This window comes from Aquarana catesbeiana, linkage group LG02 (genome assembly GCF_042186555.1).
Source record: "Aquarana catesbeiana isolate 2022-GZ linkage group LG02, ASM4218655v1, whole genome shotgun sequence".
Classification (NCBI taxonomy): Eukaryota; Metazoa; Chordata; class Amphibia; order Anura; family Ranidae; genus Aquarana; species Aquarana catesbeiana.
This window is the reverse complement of record NC_133325.1, coordinates 388,636,199-388,662,702: the sequence shown is the minus strand read 5'-3', so window position 1 is coordinate 388,662,702 and position 26,504 is coordinate 388,636,199. Positions and strand designations below refer to the sequence as shown.

General features: G+C 41.7%; 1 protein-coding gene across 3 annotated transcripts in view; it reads left to right on the top strand.

Moving 5' to 3' along the window:
* The window catches only part of LOC141128111 (ras GTPase-activating protein 4-like), a 248,708-nt gene that overhangs the window by 97,541 nt on the left and 124,663 nt on the right, over positions 1 to 26,504 (top strand). For 2 of the 3 annotated variants that reach the window (XM_073615193.1, XM_073615195.1), the window contains exon 3: positions 6,786 to 6,899. In XM_073615193.1, coding sequence (XP_073471294.1) covers positions 6,786 to 6,899 — 114 coding nt within the window. The remainder of the gene's footprint in view (positions 1 to 6,785; positions 6,900 to 26,504) is intronic. The other variant, XM_073615194.1, reaches the window with a different exon arrangement.

Sequence of the window (26,504 nt, the reverse complement as noted above, 5' to 3'; positions counted from 1 at the left end):
AACTACAGTCATAGTTGTCTTCTTTGTGGCCACTGGAGATTAATGAAACCAAAATAAAGTTTATATGACTGCCATTTGGAGAATAACAAGGGAGTTATAAATAGATATTGCAGCCCTGGCGTTCACAGACAAGCAGTCTAAAATGTCATATTCTCTGTATTGGATGTGTTTTATAATTTTGGAATCACAAGGGTTATTCCAACATGAATAATTCATAAATCATATAGTTTCCAGTGGGTTTTCTCGTTATGTAAATTATTGAAACATATGCATATTTGTGGCTGGGTGTTAAGGGACTTTTAATTAGGAACAACTTTAGTGCACAGTGCAGTCGGTTTCAGTTACCCACACCAGATGTCAGCTGCATTGCTGCACACAGAACAATTAGATGATAATTTTGCTTTGGTTTATTATAATGTGTTATTATTATGTGTGGTTGCAAGTGGATATTGCTTCTGGCCTTAACAAAGACCAATAAAGTATGAAAAACCAAAACTTACAATGACATATTAGTTTACTAAATCACTGTCCCACATTAGCAATTAGCATTATTTTTAAAATAAATTACATTTTTTTAATGCTTTGTTGCTTACCAACCTTAATGATTTTCTGCAGCCTCTTTCTGTCTGCATGCATGTACTCCAGTAATAGCAGCATGGCTTTTCTCAGGATGGATTTCAGCAGTGGAACATACCTGTGCAATGTATGTTGGAACAGCTGCTTGTAGTCTCCATTGGCAGAGTATGTGACAGGGTGACAATGCAGGGAAACAACTGCAGAGTGTCACCCTATAACAGGAACTGCCTGAGCAAGAATCTTAATTGTACTTTGTACAATTGTACAGTTGTGGACAGTGGGCATGCTACATGCTACGGGAGTTGTGTAAATACAGGAACTGACACAGCTGCTGCTGTCAAAAAATGGATCATTTATAAAAACTGTTCAGATGTAGGATAGAGAGGTACAAAGTATAGTTTTTTTTTCTTTTTTTTTAGGCTACATGCCTACAGACGCTTTTTCAGCCGTTTCTATGAGCGTTTTTTGCAGCTTAAAAACGCCTCTCCATGTTAGCCTATGGCCTCATGCCCACCATGGCGTTTTTGAGCTGTAAATGGCATAGGCATTTTTAAGCTGCAAAAAAAACCCAGAACCAGTGCGTTCCGAGGCTCCAGCGCTAGAGCTGTAAAATGCCAGATGTCGGTAAAAGGTGTTAAATGCGATTTAACGAGGCTTAACGCTGTATACACAGCGTTATGCCTCGTCCAGCGTTTCTCTGTCTCTATTCAAAGTCAATGGTTCCCTATGGGAGCCCATTGATTTGAATAGAAGTCGCACCAGAAGTTGGATCCAGAATGTCATCACCCCATCATGCCCCGGGTGATTTCACAAGGGGCGTGGCCTCTAACTTACATCATCGGGTGGACCCGCCCCATGCCGATATAAGTCATTGCACACGGCGGACCCAGCATTACATCGGGAGATCGCGTTGAGTCAACATCGGAAGAAGAACAGAGGGAGAAGACCCAGCAAAAGAGCAGAAGATAGCAGAGACAGGAGACAGCGCAGAGAGGAGAAGAACCGGAGAGGAGAGAAGAACTGGAGAGGAGAGAACACGTCGCCAGAAGAGGGTGAAGAGCCAGAGCTGCCTTAAAAAAATTCTTTAAAAACCCGTGTAGTGTGTTTATTTTTGACACTTTTTTATTTAGGTGAATGGGTAGGGGTACGATGTACCCAATACTCATTCACCTAGGGTGGGGGGCTATGACCTGGGGGGCCCCAGATTACGATAAGCCCCTGTCCGCAGACCCCAATAACCACCGGGCAAGGGTTGTTGGGAAGAGGCCCTTGTCCTCATCAACATGGGGACAAGGTGCTTTGGGGTGGGGGGGCGCAGGGCCCCCCCTGCCTCAAAGCACCAACCCCCCCATGTTGAGGGCATGTGGCCTTGTATGGTCCGGGGGGGGGCGCTCGCTCGTCCCCCCCTTTCCTGACATGCCGGGATGCATGCTCGGATAAGGGTCTGGTATGGGGGGAACCTCACGCAAAATTTTGTCGGGGTTCCCCTTCAAGATTCTCAGCACACAAGTCGCACCGCAAGTCGAATCATCTGGATCCGACTTCTGGTGCGACTACTTCTATTCAAATCAATGAGCTCCCATAGGGAACCATTGATTTTGAATAGAGACAGAGAAATGCTGGACGAGGCATAACGTTGTGTATACAGCGTTAAGCCTCGTTAAATTGCATTTAACACCTTTTACTGGCGTCTGGTGTTTTTACAGCTTTAGCGCTGGAGCCTCAGAACGCACTGGTCCTGGGTTTTTTTTGCAGCTTAAAAATGCCTATGCCATTTACAGCTCAAAAATGCCATGGTGGGCATGAGGCCATAGGCTAACATGAAGAGGCGTTTTTAAGCTACAAAAAGCGCTCATAAAAGTGGCTGTAAAAATGTCTGTGGGCATGTAGCATTTTAGTGTTGCCTTAAAAAATTTGCAAAATTGAAATTTTGTTAATAACTTGGCGATGCTTTGTACCGGAATCATAATTCTATAAGGACAAATTATAGAACAAAATCTATCATTTCTTATCTGCAGTAACACTAATTTTATTGAAAATAACACAGGTCAAATTAGAAGAAAGTGCGTTTTTAGTTCTGTTACATTTTTTTGCTTACGAATTACATAAAAAATAAAACAATGATTGCATTACAGTATTACTAAAAGAAAGCCATATTTGCCCTGATATACGATAATTTGATATATTACTTTATTTTAGGTAACGACAAAGTTATCTCCCAAGTTGAACGTGAAAAATAATTCTAAGAACTGCTTAGAGGGGAAGACAGAGGTTTGGGGGTAAATTTAAGGCATGGGCATACCCTTTAATTGATTGCTCTCAGTTGCTCCCTAAGTTAGTGCTTCAGTAACAGAGGAATTTCAGAAAAACTGCAATGCTTTATATGGTTAAACACTTATGGCCTTATGTATCAACGTGTTCCCTTTTAGAGCTGAAGTTCTCTTTAATCCTTCAATCAGAAACTTTCAATCAGCAACTTTTAATCAGACTTATGCCCCGTACACACGGTCGGATTTTCCGACGGAAAATGTGTGATAGGACCTTGTTGTCGGAAATTCCGACCGTGTGTAGGCTCCATCACACATTTTCCATCGGATTTTCCGACACAAAGTTTGAGAGCAGGATATAAAATTTTCCGACAACAAAATCTGTTGTCGGAAATTCTGATCATGTGTACACAAATCCGACGGACAAAGTGCCACGCATGCTCAGAATAAATAAAGAGATGAAAGCTATTGGCCACTGTCCCGTTTATAGTCCCAACGTACGTGTTTTACGTCACCGCGTCTAGAACGATCGGATTTTCCGACAACTTTGTGTGACCGTGTGTATGTAAGACAAGTTTGAGCCAACATCCGTCGGAAAAAATCCTAGGATTTTGTTGTCGGAATGTCCGAACAAAGTCCGACCGTGTGTACGGGGCATAAGACCTTCTCTGATTGGTGGCTATGGGAGAATTAACTCCAGTTCTTTGTATAAAAAACATTCATACTTAAAGCTGAAGTTTAATGGGTTTTTTTAATCAGCACCAGGGACAGTATTTACAGTATATGAATTAAAAGCGCCACATGTGGGGCGGCACAGTAGTTAAGTGATTAGCACTCATGCCTAGCAGTACTAGGGTCGTTGGTTTGAATCCCAACCACGGCACTACGTGCCTGGAGTTTTTATGTTCTCCCTGTGCCTGCATGGGTTTCCTCCCACACTCCAGAGACACGCTGGTAGCTTAATTGGCTCCCGTCTAAATTGACCCTAATATGTGTGAATGTTGGTTGGATTATGGGCTTCTTGAAGGCAGGGACTGATGTGAATGTACAATACAAATACGTAAATCGCTTACAGGTACCTGTAATAAGATCAAAATATATAAATGTGCTTTTATTCATTCACTCATCCTCAATTCAACTAATAGTAATTATTAGTATGACTCCTATGAATGGCGCATGGGGGAAGAAAGGGTGGACATAGCCAGCACCTTTGGCGAGTGGCAGTGACAGGTGAAGCTGCTCATATTAACCCTCGCTGCACTGTAAGATCACAGCAGCAGGAGTATCTGGAGGACAGAAGATGAAAGATTACAAGGAACACAGCAGCCACCAACACATAGACCATACTTCATTCATGTACAGTGCCTTGAAAAACTATTCACACCCCTTGAAATTGTCCACATTTTGACATGTTACAACCAAAAACGTAAATGTATGTTTGTTGGGATTTTATGTGATAGACAACACAAAGTGACACATAATTGTGAAGTGGAAGGAAAATGATAAATAGTTTTCTTTTTTTTTTTTTACAAATAAATATCTGAAAAGTGTGGCGTGCATTTGTATTTAGCCCCCTTTACTCTGATACCCCTAATGAAAATCTAGTGGAACCAATTGCCTTAAAAAGTCACCTAATTAGTAAATAGAGTACACCTATGTGTAATTTAATTTCAGTATAAATACAGCTGTTCTTTGAAGCCCTCAGAGGTTTATTAGAGAACCTCAGTGAACAAACAGCATCAGGAAGGCCAAGGAACAAACCAATGTTGAAAAAAGGAGGGGTGTGGAGGCGCCAACTGTGGTAGCTTGTTTATGCAAAAATAAAAGTTAGTGTAACAATTACACTTACTGGTTCGCAGGGTGGAGGTGTTTCTTTGAGATTTAAAAGTGTCCTGGGATGTGCTGTGATCTTGTTTCCGGCTCGGATTTCATTCCTTCAGGCGTCTGGGTGTGGAGTCTGTACACAGGCTGAACCACTGCATCCAGTGCATGGAAAGCTCCACGCTGACCACTCTGGAGTGCAGAAGAGGAAATTACGTCACTGATGCACGGCAAATGTCCAGGCTGGTGTTGGGGATAATGCAGGGATAGTACAGGCCGAAAACCCCCCCCTTTTGTTTCTCCAAGGAACAAACCAGACAGTTCAGGGATAAAGTTGTGGGGTTTAAAGCAGGGTAAGGTTATGAAAAAATATCCCAAGCTTTGAACATCTCACGGAGCACTGTTCAATCCATCATCTGAAAATGGAAAGAGTATGGCGCAACTGTAAACCTACCAAAACATGGCCGTCCACCTAAACTGACAGGCCGGGCAAGGAGAGCATTAATCAGAGAAGCAGCCAAGAGGCCCATGGTAACACTGGAGGAGCTGCAGAGATCCACAGCTCTGGTAGGAGAATCTGTCCACAGGACAACTATTAGTTGTGCACTCCACAAATCTGGCCTTTATGGAAGAGTGGCAAGAGGAAAGCCATTGTTGAAAAAATCATAAGAAGTCTCGTTTGCAGTTTGCGAGAATCCATGTGGGGGACACAGCAAACACGTGGAAGAAGGTGCTTTGATCAGATGAGACCAAAATTTAACTTTTTTGGCCTAAAAGCAAAACACTATGTGTGATGGAAAACTAACACTGCACATCACCCTGAACACACCGTCCCCACCGTGAAACATGGTGGTGGTAGCATCATGTTATGGGGATGCTTTTCTTTAGCAGCGACCGGGAAGCTAGTCAGAATTGATGGGAAGATGAATAGAGCCAAATACAGGGCAATCTTAGAAGAAAACCTGTTAGAGTCTGCAAAGGACTTGAGACTGGGGCGGTGGTTTACTTTCCAGCAGGACAATGACCCTAAACATACAGCCAGAGCTACAATGGAATGGTTTAGATCGAAGCATATTCATGTTTTAGAATGGCCCAGTCAAAGCCCAGACCTAAATTCAATTTAGAATCTGTGGCAAAACTTGAAAATTGCTGTTCACTGACACTCTCCATCCAATCTGACAGAGCTTGAGCTAGTTTGAATGGGCAAAAATGTCTACAAAGTATTGATTCAGGGGGCTGAATACAAATGCACACCACACTTTTCACATATTTATTTGTAAAAAAAATTTAAAACCATTTATCATTTTCCTTCTACTTCACAATTATGTGCCACTTTGTGTTGGTCTATCACATAAAATTCCAATAAAATACATTTATGTTTTTGGTTGTAACATGAAAAAATGTGGAAAATTTCAAGGAGTATTAATACTTTTTCAAGGCACTGTAATTACTATCTCCAGTGTTGATTTAAAAGTAAATATCAATAAACTTCAGCTTTATGGCAGTTACTGTTCTTGGGGTCACCGTGCCTTTAACAGTCATTACTATTAAAAATTCATATTAAATAATATTAAAAATTCAAAAACTTATGAGTCCCTTGTTCTCCCTTAGAATGATTTATTTAGGTGGTAGTAGTGAATATAGACACAGCATGGCTTCCACTAGCTCCCAGTGATCATAAAGCAAGATGGCACATACAACAAGTTTTCAGAGTGTGGTTTAAGAGATAAAGAAGAATTATGAAACATTTATAAATCGTAAAATCTTTTCCCAGAAACAATAGATCCCATGCATTGGATCCATATACATGATATTGTTGTAGGATCGGATGACTGTCATCTCATAGGTAGCTTTAGACCATACTACTATATTCTGTTTTGATAGGAAAATAAAAAAGATACCGCCAGTTATTTTTTAACTTACAGGTGTATTTACAGTTGAATTATTTTTTCTATCCTCTTCCAATTATTTAGCCTAAAAAGGCTCTCTCACTTCGACTCTTCACCATTTCAGAGTTGCTTTGTTAGTGTCTGTAAAACTACCTATGAAGCTATTCCTCCTATTCTATTAGCTTAATTTAATGTTCTAAAGGAATAAACAATGACTGTGATCTTTGCATAGGACAGCAACAGTGTGGAAGACTCTATCACCATTCTGGGGAGAAGAATACAAAGTCCACCTGCCACCCAACTTCCATTCCGTCTCTTTTTATGTCATGGATGAAGATGCGCTTAGGTATTTTTTTTCTTTATATATGTAGCATATTCATGCAAAGTTTTTTTTTTTAGATGCTTCATACTTGACGACCGCCGCACGACTATATACGTCCACAGAGCAGCACGGGCAGGCAAAAGGACATACATATACGTCCTTGCCTTCTTGCGGGTGGGGGGTCCTATCGGACCCCCCTCCCGGTGCCGGCGGCAGTCGCCTTTGGTCTGGCAGCGATCAGAGATGAGGGGGAGGCCATCCGATCATGGCCCCCCCTCGCGATCGCTCCCAGCCAATGAGATTCTTCCCCTGCCTCTGTGTAGTACACAGAGGCAGGGGATGTGATGTCATCTCTCCTCGGCTCGGCAGTTTCCGTTCCGGCGCCGAGGAGAGAAGACTGAAATGTGAGTGCACCAAACACACACACACAGTAGAACATGCCAGGCACACATTACACCCCCCTTTACCCCCCGATCCCCCCCCGATCCCCCCCCCCCCGTCACACTGACACCAAGCAGTTTTTTTTTTTTTTGACTACTGCATGGTGTCAGTTTGTGACAGTTAGTGTGGTAGGGCAGTGAGTGTTAGCCCCCTTTAGGTCTAGGGTACCCCCCTAACCCCCCCTAATAAAGTTTTAACCCCTTGATCACCCCCTGTCGCCAGTGTCGCTAAGCGATCATTTTTCTGATCGCTGTATTAGTGTCACTGGTGACGCTAGTTAGGGACGTAAATATTTAGGTTCACCGTCAGCGTTTTATAGCGACAGGGACCCCCATATACTATCTAATAAATGTTTTAACCCCTTGATTGCCCCCTAGTTAACCCTTTCACCACTGATCACCGTATAACTATTACGGGTGAGGCTGGTTAGTTTGTTTATTTTTTATAGTGTCAGGGCACCCGCCGTTTATTACCAAATAAAGGTTTAGCCCCCTGATCGCCCGGCGGTGATATGCGTCGCCCCAGGCAGTGTCAGATTATCGCCAGTACAGCTAACAGCATACGCCTCCCTTAGTGGTATAGTATCTGTACGGATCAATATCTGATCCGATCAGATCTATACTAGCGTCCCCAGCAGTTTAGGGTTCCCAAAAACGCAGCGTTAGCGGGATCAGCCCAGATACCTGCTAGCACCTGCGTTTTGCCCCTCCGCCCGGCCCAGCCCACCCAAGTGCAGTATCGATCGATCACTGTCACTTACAAAACACTAAACGCATAACTGCAGCGTTCGCAGAGTCAGGCCTGATCCCTGCGATCGCTAACAGTTTTTTGGTAGCGTTTTGGTGAACTGGCAAGCACCAGCGGCCTAGTACACCCCGGTCGTAGTCAAACCAGCACTGCAGTAACACTTGGTGACGTGGCGAGTCCCATAAGTGCAGTTCAAGCTGGTGAGGTGGCAAGCACAAGTAGTGTCCCGCTGCCACCAAGAAGAAGACAGACAGGCCCGTCATGCCCATCATGCCCTTCCTGCTGCATTCGCCAATCCTAATTGGGAACCCACCACTTCTGCAGCACCCGTACTTCCCCCATTCACATCCCCAACCAAATGCAGTCGGCTGCATGAGAGGCATTTTCTTTATGTCCTTCCGAGTACCCCTACCCAACGAACCCCCCCAAAAAAGATGTTGTGTCTGCAGCAAGTGCGGATATAGGCGTGGCACCCGCTATTATTGTCCCTCCTGTCCTGACAATCCTGGTCTTTGCATTGGTGAATGTTTTGAACGCTATCATACACTAGTTGAGTATTAGTGTAGGGTACAGCATTGCACAGACTAGGCACACTTTCACAGGGTCTCCCAAGATGCCATCGCATTTTGAGAGACCCGAACCTGGAACCGGTTACAGTTATAAAAGTTAGTTACAAAAAAAAGTGTAAAAAAAAAAATAATATATAAAATAAAAAAAAATAGTTGTCGTTTTATTGTTCTCTCTCTCTCTATTCTCTCTCTATTGTTCTGCTCTTTTTTACTGTATTCTATTCTGCAATGTTTTATTGTTATTATGTTTTATCATGTTTGCTTTTCAGGTATGCAATTTTTTATACTTTACCGTTTACTGTGTTTTATTGTTAACCACTTTTTGGTCTTCAGGTACGCCATTCACGACTTTGAGTGGTTATACCAGAATGATGCCTGCAGGTTTAGGTATCATCTTGGTATCATTCTTTTTTTAGCCAGCGGTCGGCTTTCATGTAAAATCAATCCTAGCGGCTAATTAGCCTCTAGACTGCTTTTACAAGCAGTGGGAGGGAATGCCCCCACCCCCCACCATCTTCCGTGTTTTTCTCTGGCTCTCCTGTCTCAACAGGGAACCTGAGAATGCAGCCGGTGATTCAGCCAGCTGACCATAGAGCTGATCAGAGACCAGACTCTCTGGTCCCCACCCCCACCCCCCACCGTCTTCCGTGTTTTTCTCTGGCTCTCCTGTCTCAACAGGGAACCTGAGAATGCAGCCAGTGATTCAGCCAGCTGACCATAGAGCTGATCAGAGACCAGACTCCAAACATCTCTATGGCCTAGAAACCGGAAGCTACGAGCATTTCATGACTTAGATTTCGCTGGATGTAAACAGCGCCATTGGGAAATTGGGAAAGCATTTTATCACACCGATCTTGGTGTGGTCAGATGCTTTGAGGGCAGAGGAGAGATCTAGGGTCTAATAGACCCCAATTTTTTCAAAAAAGAGTACCTGTCACTACCTATTGCTATCAAAGGGGATATTTACATTCACTGAGATAACAATAAAAATGATTAAAAAAAAAATGAAAGGAACAGTTTAAAAATAAGATAAAAAAGCAAAAAAAAATAAAGAAAAAAAAAAAAAAAAAAAAAAAAAAGCACCCCTGTCCCCCCCTGCTCTCGCGCAAAGGCGAACGCAAGCGTCGGTCTGGCGTCAAATGTAAACAGCAATTGCACCATGCATGTGAGGTGTCACCGCGAACGTCAGATTGAGGGCAGTAATTTTAGCAGTAGACCTCCTCTGTAAATCTAAAGTGGTAACCTGTAAAGGCTTTTAAAGGCTTTTAAAAATGTATTTAGTTTGTCGCCACTGCACGTTTGTGCGCAATTTTAAAGCATGTCATGTTTGTTATCCATGTACTCGGCCTAAGATCATCTTTTTTATTACATCAAACATTTGGGCAATATAGTGTGTTTTAGTGCATTCAAATTTAAAAAAGTGTGTTTTTTCCCCAAAAAATGCGTTTGAAAAATCGCTGCGCAAATACTGTGTGAAAGAAAAAAATGGAACACCCACCATTTTAATCTGTAGGGCATTTGCTTTAAAAAAATATATAATGTTTTGGGGTTCAAAGTAATTTTCTTGCAAAAAAAAAAATTTTTTTCATGTAAACAAAAAGTGTCAGAAAGGGCTTTGTCTTCAAGTGGTTAGAACAGTAGGCGATGTGTGACATAAGCTTCTAAATGTTGTGCATAAAATGCCAGGACAGTTCAAACCCCCCCCAAATGACCCCATTTTGGAAAGGAGACACCCCAAGCCATTTGCTGAGAGTCATGTCGAGTCCATGGAATATTTTATATTGTGACACAAGTTGCGGGAAAGAGACAAATTTTTTTTTTTTTTTTTTTGCACAAAGTTGTCACTAAATGATATATTGCTCAAACATGCCATGGGAATATGTCAAATTACACCCCAAAATACATTCTGTTGCTTCTCCTGAGTACGGGGATACCACATGTGTGAGACTTTTTGGGAGCCTAGCCGCGTACAGGACCCCGAAAACCAAGCACCGCCTTCAGGCTTTCTAAGGGCGTAAATTTTTGATTTCACTCTTCACTGCCTATCACAGTTTCGGAGGCCATGGAATGCCCAGGTGGCACAAAACCCCCCCAAATGACCCCATTTTGGAAAGTAGACACCCCAAGCTATTTGCTGAGAGGTATAGTGAGTATTTTGCAGACCTCACTTTTTGTCACAAAGTTTTGAAAATTGAAAAAAGAAAAAAAAATGTTTTTTCTTGTCTTTCTTCATTTTCAAAAACAAATGAGAGCTGCAAAATACTCACCATGCCTCTCAGCATATAGCTTCGGGTGTCTACTTTCCAAAATGGGGTCATTTGGGGGGGTTTGTGCCATCTGGGCATTTTATGGCCTTCAAAACTGTGATAGGTAGTGAGGAGTGAAATCAAAAATTTACGCCCTTAGAAATCCTGAAGGCGGTGATTGGTTTTCGGGGCCCAGTACGCAGCTAGGCTCCCAAAAAGTCCCACACATGTGGTATCCCCGTACTCAGGAGAAGCAGCTGAATGTATTTTGGGGTGCAATTCCACAAAGGCCCATGGCCTGTGTGAGCAATATATCATTTAGTGACAACTTTTTTGTAAATATTTTTTTTTTTTGTTATTTTTTAATCACTTGGGACAAAAAAAATAAATATTCAATGGGTTCAACATGCCTCTCAGCAATTTCCTTGAGGTGTCGACTTTCCAAAATGGGGTCATTAGGGGGGGGGGGGGTTGTACTGCCCTGCGATTTTAGCACCTCAGGAAATGACATAGGCAGTCATAAACTAAAAGCTGTGCAAATTCCAGAAAATGTACCCTAGTTTGTAGACGCTATAACTTTTGCGCAAACCAATAAATATACGCTTATTGACATTTTTTTTACCAAAGACATGTGGCCGAATACATTTTGGCCTAAATGTATGACTAAAATTGAGTTTATTGGATTTTTTTTATAACAAACTGTAGAAAATATAATTTTTTTTCAAAATTTTCGGTCTTTTTCCGTTTATAGCGCAAAAAATAAAAACGCAGAGGTGATCAAATACCATCAAAAGAAAGCTCTATTTGTGGGAAGAAAAGGACTCAAATTTCGCTTGGGTACAGCATTGCATGACCGCGCAATTAGCAGTTAAAGCGACGCAGTGCCACATTGGAAAAAGTCCTCTGGTCCTTAGGCAGCATAATGGTCCGGGGCTGAAGTGGTTAATGCTCTCACTCTGATGTTTGCAACGATACCTCACATTTGTGGTGTGATCACCTTTTATATATGTGTTTGGATGGGATGGGAAACTTTAATTTTATTTAAATGTTATTCATTTTATTTGAATTTTTTACACTGCCAAAAAAAAATAATATATTTTTGGATCAACTTTATTGTTATCACAAGGAATGAACAACATTCCTTGTAAAAGCATGGGTGCATTTTACTGAGTGATCTGGAGTCTTTTAGACCCCAGATCTTTCCTCTGCCCTCAAAGCATCTGATCAAACCAAGATTGTTTGATCAGATGCTTTAAAAGCTGATAACTGCTTGTAAACAACAAACTAAAATGGGAATTGACTAAATCCTCATCGCTTCCAGTTTCTGACATCATAGAGGAGGGGCGAGTAGGGATGTATTTGCCTTTCCTCTTCTATCTGCCGAGCCGACAGGTCGCAATGGTCCCAGGCTTCCCGATCGCATCGCCTTCCCTTGTACAGGTGATCAGGCGGTGTAGAAAGTCCTTCACTAGCCACAGATTTTGATACCAGGATCTTGGTATAAACACTTCAACCCAAGGATGTACAGTTATGCCCTAAGGGTGTGAAGTGGTTAAAGAGCACCTGTGTTAAAAAAACAAAAAAAAAGTGGGTTTTTGTGTATACTGCCAGTGCAGGTAAATTTAGGCAGGCCTATGCTGTGAGCTAGGCCTATTTGTTTTGATCTGGGGGCATGGGAGTGGTTTAGTGTAGCAGCAGGTGACTGACATGTGCTTCAGCTCTTGGGTGCCTCCTCTGGTTTTCAGAAGGTTCTGGAAAAGAGACAAGGCAGAGAGCTGGAGTGATATGGATTGTATGCGGGAGCACTGACCAATCCCAAACTAGGATTGGCAGGGGGCAGGCCTCCTATATATACCCATGGTCAGCCTGCTGTGGGAGGAGTTGTCGGGTGGATGAACTGAATGATGGAGTGTTAGACTGTTGTGGTCTGAGGGAACCCCCTTTCTGGGGGGGTGTACCTCAGGCCTGGAGCTCCAGGGCTGGGAGGGAGCCTCTCATTACACGGTCATTTAGAGGTGTCCTGGAACAGGAGCAGGAAAGAGAACAGTTGGGAGCACGTCCAGGCAAGTCATTCAGGAGGGATTAATGCCGGGGTCGATGAGTGAGAAGCACAGTGTGAAGCTCTGGGAGAGACATGCAAGGAGTTGGATGTGGAGCCAGAGGGAGAGACTGTGGTGTTTTGGTGTCAAGTCGTTGCAGCCACGAGGGCTGACAGGATTTGCATTGGACGTGCTGGGATCACTAGCCCAAGTGTCAGTAAGCACATTTATTCTACTATACTAAAATGGTTGCTACCACAAAGGGGACTGCAGACCCCTGCCTGTAATGGGCTATTAGGAAAACATTAGGACTTGTTCAGAGTGAGGCCTAGCCACGTGCTAATGGAGACAGGAACCTAGATTTGGACAGTGAAGTGAAGCATGTGATCTCAAGTAGTTTGCTGGAGGAGATGTGCAGAAGACGAGACTGTCAAATCTAGACTCAACCAATTTGATTCATTAAGAAGTATTCATTATCTGGGCATCCCATGCCCGTTTCCCCGTAAAAGTTTAATCACCTAATTAAAACAACAAAAACAAGCAAGAGACTATTTATTGTCTGGGAAAGTGTGCCAAAATGGATGTCTGACCAGCAGGGTGATATGTGTGGATGCTAGTACACGCAGCGACCCAACGGGGGCACCGCTACATTAATATAATGAAGTGGCTTCATTGTCCTTGTTAGTAGTAAGTTTATTGTAATCTCCCTGTCCCTATATAAAGTGTTCCTGACAGGAAGTAATACAGCTGGGCATGGCAAAATCTTAGACATGTATTACAGTAGTAAGAAAGGGTAGATGGATAATGCATCACCATCTGCTTGTAGCATTCTGATAACAGGTTCTGTTTAAAAGAGATGTATGTTTTTTGTTTTTTTTTTGGATTCATAATCACCTGGGTGGATGCAGCATCGGTTCCATACTGCATCTGTCCCCTGGTGCCTCTACACTGAGAACACTGCCGATCACTCGGTTCTCACAGCTCCCCAAGCAGAGAGCTGCTGACTGTCAGTTAGCAGCTCTCTGCTCTGCCCCCCCGCGCTCATTGGAGCACTGGGCTGTGGAGGGGGAGGGGACGTACAGGAATCTTGGTGGATCCCGATTCTATGGTCGTGATGACACCCAAACCTGGACTGACTTTGTGACATTCTGCTGAATGTCACTCTCTGCTGAAAACAGGTCACAGGAGTGCAGAAAAAACTGCACTCCTGGAATCCACAGGAGAAGTATAGCCAAGCAAGCTTTGGGTGTACTTCTCCTTTAACTATTGTTTAGGTGGGAACAGAAGATCTATTACAGAGGATCACATTATTGGGACTTAAAATCAGTATGAATATTGAATATTTGAATGTATGCATAGCATCATTGAAAGGGATCATTTTGCACAGAATGCACTGTGGTAGGTAGAATACCTACCTAAAAACATAATTTATTATGTTGTAGGTGTTCAGCAGTGACCTTAAGGTCACACCCCTGTAGTAGTAAATATAGTGAAATTCCAGGCAAATATTTAAAAAGTCTTTACCAGTGCAGTGCAAAATTCTTCATCATTGCTAGTTAAAGCAAAGCACATACCTTTCCTTTGCTACCCCATCCCTTGGTTTAGCCTTTGTTATACTTCCTGTAACCACAGACAGGGTTGATAGGGGGCAGTCATCCCCGCTGAGGGAAGACCAACCGCTAATGATAATCGTATGTAAAATCTGGCAGGCTTTTTGTACCCAAGTTGATCAACCAACTTGGTACATTCAGCCTGCCCATACATGGTTTGAATATCGGCCGGTCCCTGCTGAACCAGCTGAGATTCGAACCAGTCTATGACCGGCATTACCCCCCTTGTTGTTTTTTCTAATGTGACAATCCTGGTGATTGGTCCAGTGCTGTCAACTGAGGATGCTAAGAGTTCTCAGCCCAGTGTAAGCTGCAGTTAGAGCAACCTGGAGCTTACACAGGTCTTCCTTTCTTTGCACGAATAACTGACTGGCAGCGGGGGAGCAAAGGAAAGGTGAGTATGTGCAGCTTAGAAGTGGGAAATTAAAGCAGACTTGTTGCTTTGCCTTGTATTAGAAAAACACAATGGATAGTCTCAGTGACCAATAGTAAGGCACAGGAGGCAACAAAGATTGGTCTTGATTTCTCAAGTCAGTATCTGCCTATTAGAGAACCCCAGGATTCAGGGCTCCCAGGAAGCTGTGGAATTGTTTGAAAGGTTTATATAGGCATGTAATACAAAGAAGACAATCTTAACAACATAATTACATTATATTGAAGAAAACGTATTTTTGGAAGCCTGCAGTACAAATTTGTTACCATGCAGAACACCGGAAGACAGTACACAACTTCTCTAGGAAACATAAATTGATTAGTAAATCAGAATCTCCAGCAGCGGAATGAGGTTCATTAGTGTCTTAGATAAGATGATTACAAATTATTTGAATTTCACAGAGGTTTTGTCCCTTTCTACAGAACACGTTTGCAAATGAAAAGAGCTTGAACCTTCATAATGAGCCATGGATAAACAACACAATGTAGAAAACACACACTTTTTATTCCTGCTAAATAGTGAATTAAGTGTGGAATATTTTTGCAGGGGAAACCGGGTATAGTATAGTAAAAGGAATAATAAAAAAAAAACCCTCATATGCCAGGTAACTGACAAGCTTTTTCACATCCTGCCACCTACTGTTGTTTCTTAACCATAATATATATATATATATATATATATATTTCCAGTCTGTCTTTGTCCCACGTTTGTTCTATAACTTAATTTTGATTACATTATAAAAAAAAAGAGGACGTAAGCCTTTTCATATATGCTCTATCACATATCCCCTTTGCGTTGTACAGAAAAAGCTACAAAAAAAAAGAACACTGAATGTTTTGGGGTTTGTGTAGAATGTGCCCTATATGTCGCATTTCAATTTTGATCATGAGCAAGTGGATCTTTATATACAAGGATTTACATAATTTACAAATAGGGATAGATGTATAAGATTAATAATAATTAAAAGTAAAGGATGGAGAAAGGGAAACTAGGGGAAGAGGAAAGGATCTACTATCTATGCTGGCACATTCATTCTGATTTCAAGTCACACACACACCAGGTCACAGTCCATGTTTTTTTTTTAGTCCATATATTTTTTATTGAAAACATTTTTTTTACGGCAAATACAATAGAAAAACATCACAATACAAAACAAACCACATCCAAAAATCCAAGAAAAATGCCACGTTAAATCCAAACAATGCATATTTAAAATAATACACATTCTACTTTATTCCATCCCATCCATCTTTTCCGAAAAGAAAAATCATACCAACAAATTTATAGCATCTTTCATATTCTCATCAATTCAGTACCATACCAGATGCCTGACAGCATGCCGGCTAAACTTTTTAAAATTTATTTAAAGCTCCCCTATTCTAAAAGGTCAATAGCTCTAATTATTTGAAATTCAAATTGAATTCCTGTATCTATACCCCCACTGTCAATGTATGTGGCAAAACCTACTTTTGTGCAATTAATTTTCTATCAGGGAACAATATTCTACCTAGCCTCAATCTCAGACCAGTCTGACCCTCTGGAACTTCTAGGTGCCACAAAATGCATGTACATTATATGGAATATAGTTAACATTTGTTTTAAAAATAACATTAATATGATGAATAATATCTTTCCAATAGCTTACCCACTTAGCAACGTCTCCAAATAAGATGTATGAAATCACCTAGGGCCTGTCCATAGCTAGTACATTTAGGATTATCCCAAAGGCCTGCTTTATCAAGTGAATGGTTGGACAATAAATACCTGAGTTACTCTTTTAGGAGCCATCAAGATATATTATTTCTGACCACTCATCCTTGTCAACATTTCCTATGTCTCAAGACCTTTGCTCTCTGCATTTTAGGGGATATTTCATCAGGAAGTTATGAATCAAAATCTTGCATACAGAAGAAATAATACCCTTTGTATGATATGACATCACCACGTCCTTTTTTACTGGAATCTTATAGTATATCATAGGTGTTGTTTTCTTCTGGAAACTTATTGCATGACACAGTTGTAAATACTGATAGATACAATTGTTCAAACCTTAAAGCAGAGTTCCAGTCCCCCAAGTCAAATTTTTTTTTAAATGCAGCTGTCATTTGTTCAACTTTATCTGGCACATTTAGCTAGTGCCTATAGTGTATTTCGGTTAATTTCAGTTTAAAATAAAGACTACCTTGATCTCGGAAGCCGGCAGGGGCCATGTCCACTGTGGGCATCTGAAGCCCTCTGGTATCTATTAGCTGGATTCCCAGCATGCACCTCCTGATCTCACGCCTGTGCAGTAATGTCACCGCGCGGCGCTCCATCCTCCTGACACGTTGCCGTAGCAATGGTCTGGAAGTAACACGAGATTTCGTCACTAGGCGATTCACAAGGACTCATGGGATACATGACGCCGCCATCCAAGGAGCCCTCGCAAATCGCCTGGTGGCGTAATCGCCTAGGCGGACGTATCAGGAAGTGCAGGAGAAAGAAGAATATAAAAGGTATTTCAATTTAAAATAAAAAAAAAGAATTTGCATTGAGAAAAGGATGCTCAGAGGGGCTACCATAGAGAGCAAGTACATAAAATGGGTGGAACACCTCTTTAAGGGCTCGTTCACACCATGTGCAGTGACTCTTATTTATCTACATTTGATTAATTTTTATTTTCCTTGTACATGCTGCAACCCACATTAATGCATATAAATGTAAGGCGTCGTACATATAAATGCATGCAAATGCATATTACCGCACATGCATTTTCAGTGAATTTTTTATGTGCAGTATAGTGTGATAGAACTCTAAAATACCCTGTTGTTTCCAGAGGGCAAGTCCCTCCAATTTTGCCAATTCAATATACATGTACCCCAAACAGGTGTAAAAGAAGAAGTATTATCTATTCTATTTAACTAATCTCTAGATTGTGTTTACCAATTGGAAAAAAGGGTACAGAAGATCCTCCTTTCCAGTAGTGCCTTTGGAATATCCACCTCTCCCTCACTTGCACTTATCAACAGATACACAGGGTGGATCCCCTAAACCCAGCTGCAAAATCTTGCGCCTGAACCACTCTAGGATTGCGCACATTATATCTGTTAATACAAGCTGCTGAAGTAACTTTCCAGTAGAATGACAGCTTGGAGACCGCATCCCTGGAGGAGGATATCTGTCCATTTCAGGCATTGTAACCCAGTTAAACTTTACTGCAGGGATATGCAACCAGCGAACCTCCAGCTGTTGCAAAACTACAAGTCCCATCATGCCTCTGCCTCTGGCTGTCATGCCTGTGGCTGTCAGAGTCTTGCTATGCCTCATAGGGCTTGTAGTTCTGCAACAGCTGGAGGTCAGCTAATTGCATATCCCTGCTCTTCTGCAATAGGAAACTTTGGAAAGATTTTCATTGCTTTAATATTTTTATTATAATACAGGATTTATATAGCGCCAACAGTTTACACAGCACTTTACAATATAAAGGGAGACAGAAGAGAACAATTCAAGACGAGGGTTAGGTGGGAAAAAATAAACAAAAATATCTACCACAATTTACATCAATTTGCAATATTCATAGATTGTAATGTTTAAATAGCATCATTCCCTGCGGACAGTGTATATGTCCAAGTTTTGTTTTAAAAGAAGGAAAAAAATTAATCCCGAATTTTCAACTAAGTCACTCTAGGAGACAGAATGCCTGCATCTTTTACTCCCAATTCCCACAAAAAAAAAGGGAAAAGATAAAATTCCAGTGCCTTGAAGAACCATCAGGTGTAATATTTTTCCAGCCAATGTTATCATAAATGTTTTTCTTTCTTTTCAATCCATGCAAGTGCATCAGTTGGTTATCCGAAAAATAGGTTTCTCCCCTAGCAACAAATCTCAGTCCTGCAGGACCGAACATAGCATATAGCACTTTCAGCTTCTGCAAACATTTTTCAATTTCCTGGAACTAAGCTCTTTTTCTTCATGCCTCAGCAGAGAAATCGGGATATAATGATATCTTTGCACCATTTATTGTAATATTCTCAAGGCATTGTGCTCCCTGCAAAACATGATGAGCATTCCCAATGCAAACACGAAAGAAGAAAATGCATCTTTCATAAACACACAGAGAAGCCATTTCTTAATATACTCCTTTATATTGCCACTTCAGTTTTTTATGGAACTCCAACAATTCTAATGTTATTCTGACGCAGTCAGTTTTCAGTATTTTCTGCTTTATCATTAGTAGCATTCTTCTTTTGCTTAAGATGATACATATATTGACAAGTAGCTCTCTGCTCCAGGCCATTCCTCTCCACAACCAATCAAACACAGGGTGCCAAAGACAAATGAGCCATCCACACTCTCAAACTCAATCTCAATGTAGGGATAAGGAACCACTGTACACCAAAAGGGTTACTGATATCCACATGTATTGCATTAGACATCCACAGGCATTAGAGTGATTGTTCCTGTCTGAAGACCCCCCCAACACATTTCACCCATTAGGACTTAGTTGTAGAGACTACGGGTTGGGGAGTTTCATAGTAATGACTTTGGATGTCCTATACAATAAATGTGGATGTCAGTGACCCTTCAAGTGTGCCATACCTTATCCTTACAATTACTGTATACTTATATTGTTTTAAACCTTTAGACCACATCTTCCATGTCACTTATTCTTTTTTCCAAAACCAAAATTTCTTTCCTGATTTTTTTTTTTTTGGGTAATTCCAAATAAGTTATAGGAATGTAATTGGTGCACAAAATTGGTGTGCATGCCTTTACTTATCATGGTCGAAATAGAGGGAGATTCGGGAGAAATCCAGGGGGAGTCTAATGAGTCTATTACTGCCGCTAAACGAGCCAGCACAGAACCCCACCTAATGCAGGATACTCGGAGGGAGACATCATATCCACTTGTGATGCTATTTGGAAAACACCCCTGAACTTTAATCTTCACATTTTTACTCTGCCCTCTCTGTTAGGCCTCATGCACACCGGGTGTTTTTGGATGTTTTTACAGCCGCTGTTTTTGGCTTCAGACATTTTTTTCTATAGTTAATAAACTCTCCAGCATGTTATCCTATGTGTCCATGCACACGTAGGCTGTTATCAACTGCTTTTGGCTGGGGCGTTATTTGGCTGTAAAAAAAAACCCAAAACTAGTGGGTTCTGAGAGGAGTTTTTCAGCTGCAAAAGCGATCTAATGTCAAAAAACGCTGATAAACGCTCAAAAGCATGGCTCACCAGCGTTTTTTAACGTTTTTGATCCCACACTAAAAAACGCTGAAACGCTAAAAAACGCTATTGCAATAACACTGGAAAACGTTGAAAAACTCATTGCAAAGCTACTGACGTTTTATAACATTATTATAACATCCAGTGTGCATGAGGCCTTAATCTTTAAAACATTGCCATCTGTGGGCCCCAGTGAATCACATGTTGCAGGATTAAGGAAGACTGGTTCAAAAGATCCAAAAGGTTCATGACTTTCCATGATTCAAAGTCCTGGCACTTAAGCCTCGTACACACCATCGGATTTTCTGCAGACAAAGCATCAGACTTTTGTCTGAAGGGCGTGTGCCATGAACTTGTCTTGCACACAAACGGTACACAATTGTCGGCCAACAAACATGAACGTAGTGACATACTAGACGTACTACGAGCCGATAAAGAGGAAGTTCAATTGTCATGCGCCACCCTTTGGGCTCCTTCTGCTAATTTTGTGTTAGTAGAAGTTTGGTGAGTATTGATTCGCGCTTTTTCAGTTCGTGCTTTTCACAGTTCATTTCTGAACGGCTGTTCGTCAACCAGCCATGTTGCGGAATCGGAGGAGAGAACATGTTATTGTTGGGATTGGAGTTATTGGTTTGACCCTAGTCCAGTCCAGGAACAGGAGGATTCCTTGGACCAAAAATTGGTTGCTCGATCGTGACCAATTATGTCATATGCCTTTGCTGCGGGAGCTTCAGGAGAATAATCCGGATGACTTTCTGAATTATCTACGAATGAAGGACCCCTGCTTTCACCAACTCTTGGCATTGGTGACCCCCTATATTAAGTAGCAGGACTTATGCATGCGGCTTGCCATCACTCCTGAGCAAAGGCTCATATCCACCTTGCAGTACTTGGCGATGGGGAGAAGTCTCCAGGACCTCAAGTTTACCACTGGGATCTCCCCCCAGGCTCTGGGACTCATTATTCCAGACACCTACTCAGCCAATATTCAAGTCCTGCAGAAGGACTATATTCGGGTAAGTTTTTGCCTTTAACATCACATTCTATGTATTTAATGTTTGCTAATGTGTTGTATTAATCTCTTAATTCCATAATTATCATTATTGGAATATGTCCTCTCTGTCCTCATGCATGCTGTAAGCTTTTCCTACTCCTTTTTTGGCCTACATGCATATTTTCCTTCACTAACCTCCCCAGCATGCTATCCTGGGCCCATACACACGTAGCCTAGTAACTTGACAATGTATTTTGTCTGCTACATTTTTGTGCTTACCCTAAACTCCCCCTAAAATGTGTCTAAATGTTATTTTTGTCCTCCAATTCAGACAGAGTACAAGAGGCCATTTTTTTGGGCCCAAACTCATTTGTAACCCCCCCCCCCAAAAAAAAAATGCTAAGTCAACAGATACAAATACTCTATCTGCTGGCTTTGGCAAACCCATACACACTATCCCTCTTTTGTGGTCATATTTCTGTAAAAATTCACCCAACCATGTAGTGCAAGGGCCTGCCTGATTACATACAAATTGTAACATAGACAGTTTTTGTCTCCTATTATATTGATATGTATTTTCGAAATGTCAAAATGTGCTCCAATTTGGACAGTGTGTATCCATATTTTTAGATTATGACACTTCTTACCTGTCCACTGGGCTGCCAATAATGTAAGTAAGGAGGGGCTTACTAAAGTATCTCAGATTATTTATGCAAACAGCTCTCATGGAAGTGGAGAGGGTTACCTGTCCAAAAGATCTACCCATTTCCTCCCCCCACCCGAAAATGTTGATAATGTGCCACCAGAGGGGGAGATGAACCAGATAAGTTGACCTTACCCTTTTGTCTTTAAATACTTATTTAAGGTTTCTCCTTATATTGGCTAACCATGTCTGTGTCAAATCTGTTTGCAATGTTATGTGCAGAAGTAGTAATTTTTATTTTCTTTTTTTAATCCACAGTTTCCTTCAAACCCACAGCAATGGCAGGACGTTGCAGCCCAGTTCCAGCACCAGTGGGATTTTCCCAACTGTGGTGGTGCTATTGATGGAAAACATGTCTGTATTGTCCCACCACCCAATTCGGGCTCATAATATTTTAATTATAAGGGCTTTTGCAACATAGTCATGCTAGCTGTAGTGTCTGCCACATATGAGTTCCTGTATCTGGATGTTGGGAAGAACGGCCGCAACTACGATGGAGGAGTCATTATGCAGACAGAGTTCTACAAGCGGCTCCAGAATGGCACCTTAAACTTGCCACCTGCTGAGGAGAATATTGAGGGCTTCAAGTTTGTATTTGTTGCAGATGAGGCCTTTGCTCTGGGGAACATCTTATGAAGGCGTTTCCTATGAGGAACCTCACCCCAGAGCAGAGAATATTTAACTACAGGCTCTTTCATGCCAGAAGGGTGGTTGAAAACGCATTTGGCATCCTCATCAACCATGTTGTATTGTGCTGCTGTATCTTCCATAATTTTTTATGGAGAAATTCTAGCAGCTACCTTGCTGCAATTCCAATTGATGCAGACCCTGCAGTGGCAGGCCCAGCTGAAGGGGCTGCAGCTCAGCCGTCTGTGGGTGTGATGACGTCTCTCAAAAATGCCTGTGCTGGATTGCCCTCCCAAAATGCAAGAGATCTACGGCAAAAATACCTGGATTATTTTGTGGGTAGAGGGGCAGTGGCTTGGCAGCAAATTGTAGCTGATCATGAATAATATATTTCTTTGATCATAAACTCCTATTTAATTTGAACTACTGTTGTCTGTGTTTCTTATCTGTCTAATATGTTCACAAATGTGCTTTATTTTGGCCACTTGCTCCGATAGTGCAAATGTACCTTATTTGCTACATGAGGTGACAATATCTTCTTCAGCTAAGTATTATGGTGTGCTGTTGGTCTTCTACACACACACAGTGTTTTTGTTCTTAATAGATCTAATGCATGAAGTTCAAAAACATTATGCCTTTTTAACTCTTATAATTTTTTGGAGGGCTAAAAATTGCAGGAGTTGGCCACATTTTAGGAGCACTTTGTCACTGTAACTACAACTACTTAACACATACACTGGTATTGAGCTTTGAAATAATAAGCCACACATTGTTTAGTAAAAAACTATTTACTCAAAGCACATTCACATGTGTGTTTTAAGGTTTTAAAACAAAACAACATCGTGGTGTATAACATGTATGTTTTGCATTATTTCCCCTTTTTTGGGGCTAAACAGGCATGTTCAAAAACATTAGATACACATCCCAAACTCAGGAACTGAACACAGTTCAAAATGGAACACAGTTCCATTTTGGTAAAGTGAAGGCCAAATGAGACATTAGTATCCCAAGACTATGTGGATGTTGCCTTCCTCATATGGGGTGATCTCACCCCTTTAAAAGCCAAAATTTGAAGCCACGTACAGGTAGAGGCATAACAATTAAATTACCCTTATGATCCCATGCCGCAAATGTGTGTAGTTCCAAACAACTTTTTTTCAAAACCCACAAAACACACAGTGTGTCAACACGTGCTAGCTCCCATCACAGGGTATCGATGGACATGTTTCGGGGGTGCAACCCCTTCCTCTGAAAGTCTTTAATGATGAGGAAGGGGTTGCACCCCCAAAACGTGTCCATTGATACCCAGTGATGGTAGATAGCACATGTTGACACACTGTGTGTTTTGTGGCTTTTGTCAAACTAGATGTATGGAAATAAACACATTTTAGGCATGGGATCATGAGGAAAATAAGAATGTTAAGGCACAATTTGGAAGCACCTTCAAATTTTGGGTTTTATATTCTTCAAAACACCGAAAAATAACAATTCACATTAGTTAGGACAGTGTTTCCCAACTCTCCTCTTCAAGATGCAAACCCAGGTCATGTTTTCTATACTTGTAGAATTTGGCACAGGTGATATTGTCATTTCCAATGTTAGTAATTCACACAGTCGTTTTTAGACTAAGGAAAATACAGAAAACAGGACCTGGTGGTGCACCTAGAGGAATGGACACAACACTAAACTTTCTAATTTAAAAGTCATAAAAACATGGTAAATATTCAAAGTGCAAAAAGAAGCCAACAAGTGGAACAAGAAACTTCCGAACAGACAAGAGGAAATTAGAATTTGGCAAGCATGTCTACAAAATCTCTAAATTCTTCACTGTAAAGCAGTGGCAGCCTCTTTTATTTGCTCCAGCTCCTTCAAACAATGCACCATATCTGCACTCATTCGGCTAATTTTGCATCTTGAAAGATCATGACCTAGTAAGAAGACCATAAAGGATTAAGGAAACGATGGTCAAGTGGCTGAGGCCCTACATAGTGAGTTATGGTCAAATTCAGGAAATACTTACCTACCCAGTCTATTTTTGCTTGCAACCTGCTTGCCCTTCAGACACCTACACTACTAGGAATGTACACACTGCAACTACTCAGTAATCTTAGCCCTGGTGCCTGGGTCTCCAAACCTCGGGTACCTAGCAAAAATGACAGCTCCTTCCACCTCTTCCTTCTCCATGCTAATGTTAAGGCAATACATACTTTGCTAATGTGTGGAGTGGGTGTTTGGTTTGTTCAGCTAAACACTCGACATGTAGACACATTTGAAGCCAGATTCCAAGAATACTTACTTGCACAAACAAGAGGCTCCCGAATACTTGCTTCCTCTTTGGGGTCGCTTTGGCCCAAAGTGTGACTTGCGTCAGGGGATTTGATGTCCACAACCCACAACGGACAGGTCTGTGCTGGGTCCAGTAGTCGGATCCCATGCCTCCAAACCCATATCCTGGGTGAGATGACCACACTCACTTTCCTCTAAAAAGAAACAATACACCATTCATTAATCCACCCCTAGTCCCATCTGTTTCTAGCATTCATTTTAGCTACATTAGTTGACCAACCTTGCACTTGGTCTGATGACAGTGTTTGCTCCTGACTAGTGGACTCCACCATGCTGCACTGTGGTTTTTTTTACAGTGAAAAATGCATAGAAAAGGGAAGGTGATATCATTTTACAGAGGGCAAACACTGGACAAGTGCTAACATTGAAAAAGTCCTACAGTTCCCTCCCACCCTCTTGTCTCCTATGGGATAGGGGATATATGATGATCATTCTAGCAGGCACTCTGTGTGACTGTGATCCCCGGGGCCTCTCCTCTAGCCATGTCTACACTGGCAAGGCTGCATTAATGGGCACTGATGAGGCAGGCAGCAGCCAGAATGTGTTCTTTACCCCTAAAGTTCTGTCCTAAGCCTTTGGCCCACCTAGAATCACCCCTGCCGGTGGCTAAATGAGTGTGTTTCAAGTTGTCAGTTAAGTTTTTATGGGAAGATGGCCTTGTTGCCTCCCCTGTTGGGGCCCGAGCGATGGTAGCCTCCCTTCGCCCCTTCTGGTGGCTTGACTGTTGCCTCATATTTTGGTGCCTCCCTGTTGAAAGAAGAGAAAAAAAAAAAGTACAAGGATAAAAAAAAGTACAAAAACAGAACCAAATAAGAATGTTCATATCTGCTTTCTATTTTACTTCATCTTTAAAATAATTCAGGCAAAGATTATAGAAAACATATATAATTCTCTCTAGATTCTTGGAGAAAGCACATATACAGACAGATAATTTACACATATCCATGTTGGTTAGATACAAATCTTGTTTACTTTTTTTGATGATCTTATGTATGGCCTCCATCTGGTCTTGCTCACGATGTTTCAGATCAAACCATCGTTTTCTGATTTGGTCCTTTGTTCATGTCACCGAAAATTCGCCCTGCAAAACGGCGATGACCTTCTCCAAAATGCTGTCCTTTCGGCTGTTGGGCCTTTTCATAATTGCGCAGCTTGCAGTCGTAGTCGTGCTTCTCGAGGATGCGCACCATCTCCACCATCTCATCCTTGCTCATAGAATCTGCTGAATCCGCCATGTTATCCCTCCCGAATGTTCCGCCATGTGTGTTGCATGCAGAAGAGAGATGGTCACGCCCCAGCGTCATGATGCACTTAGAGCGGAGTTTCAGGCATGCGCAGTGTATATAAAGCCATAAGGCATGGTCGATGGAACGGCCGTAGGAACGATCTTGGAGTGGAGGACGAATGATCGCCATTCACCAACACACGAAAGGAGCCAGAAAATGAAGGGACAATTGGACATTTGGGCATAGGTCGTTAGTGGCCTATAGTGCTTATATTTTTGGCCTAGATTGGGAGCAGCTTATGAGTTAAACCAGACATGATGTTTTGTCTTGTTTTCTGTCTTGCAGGCATCATATCATGACGGATAAATTTGATTTAATTATTTTTTGCCCTAGTTCATTGGCCTGAACCGGGAGCTGCCCTGTCTCTGGAAGGTCGAGAC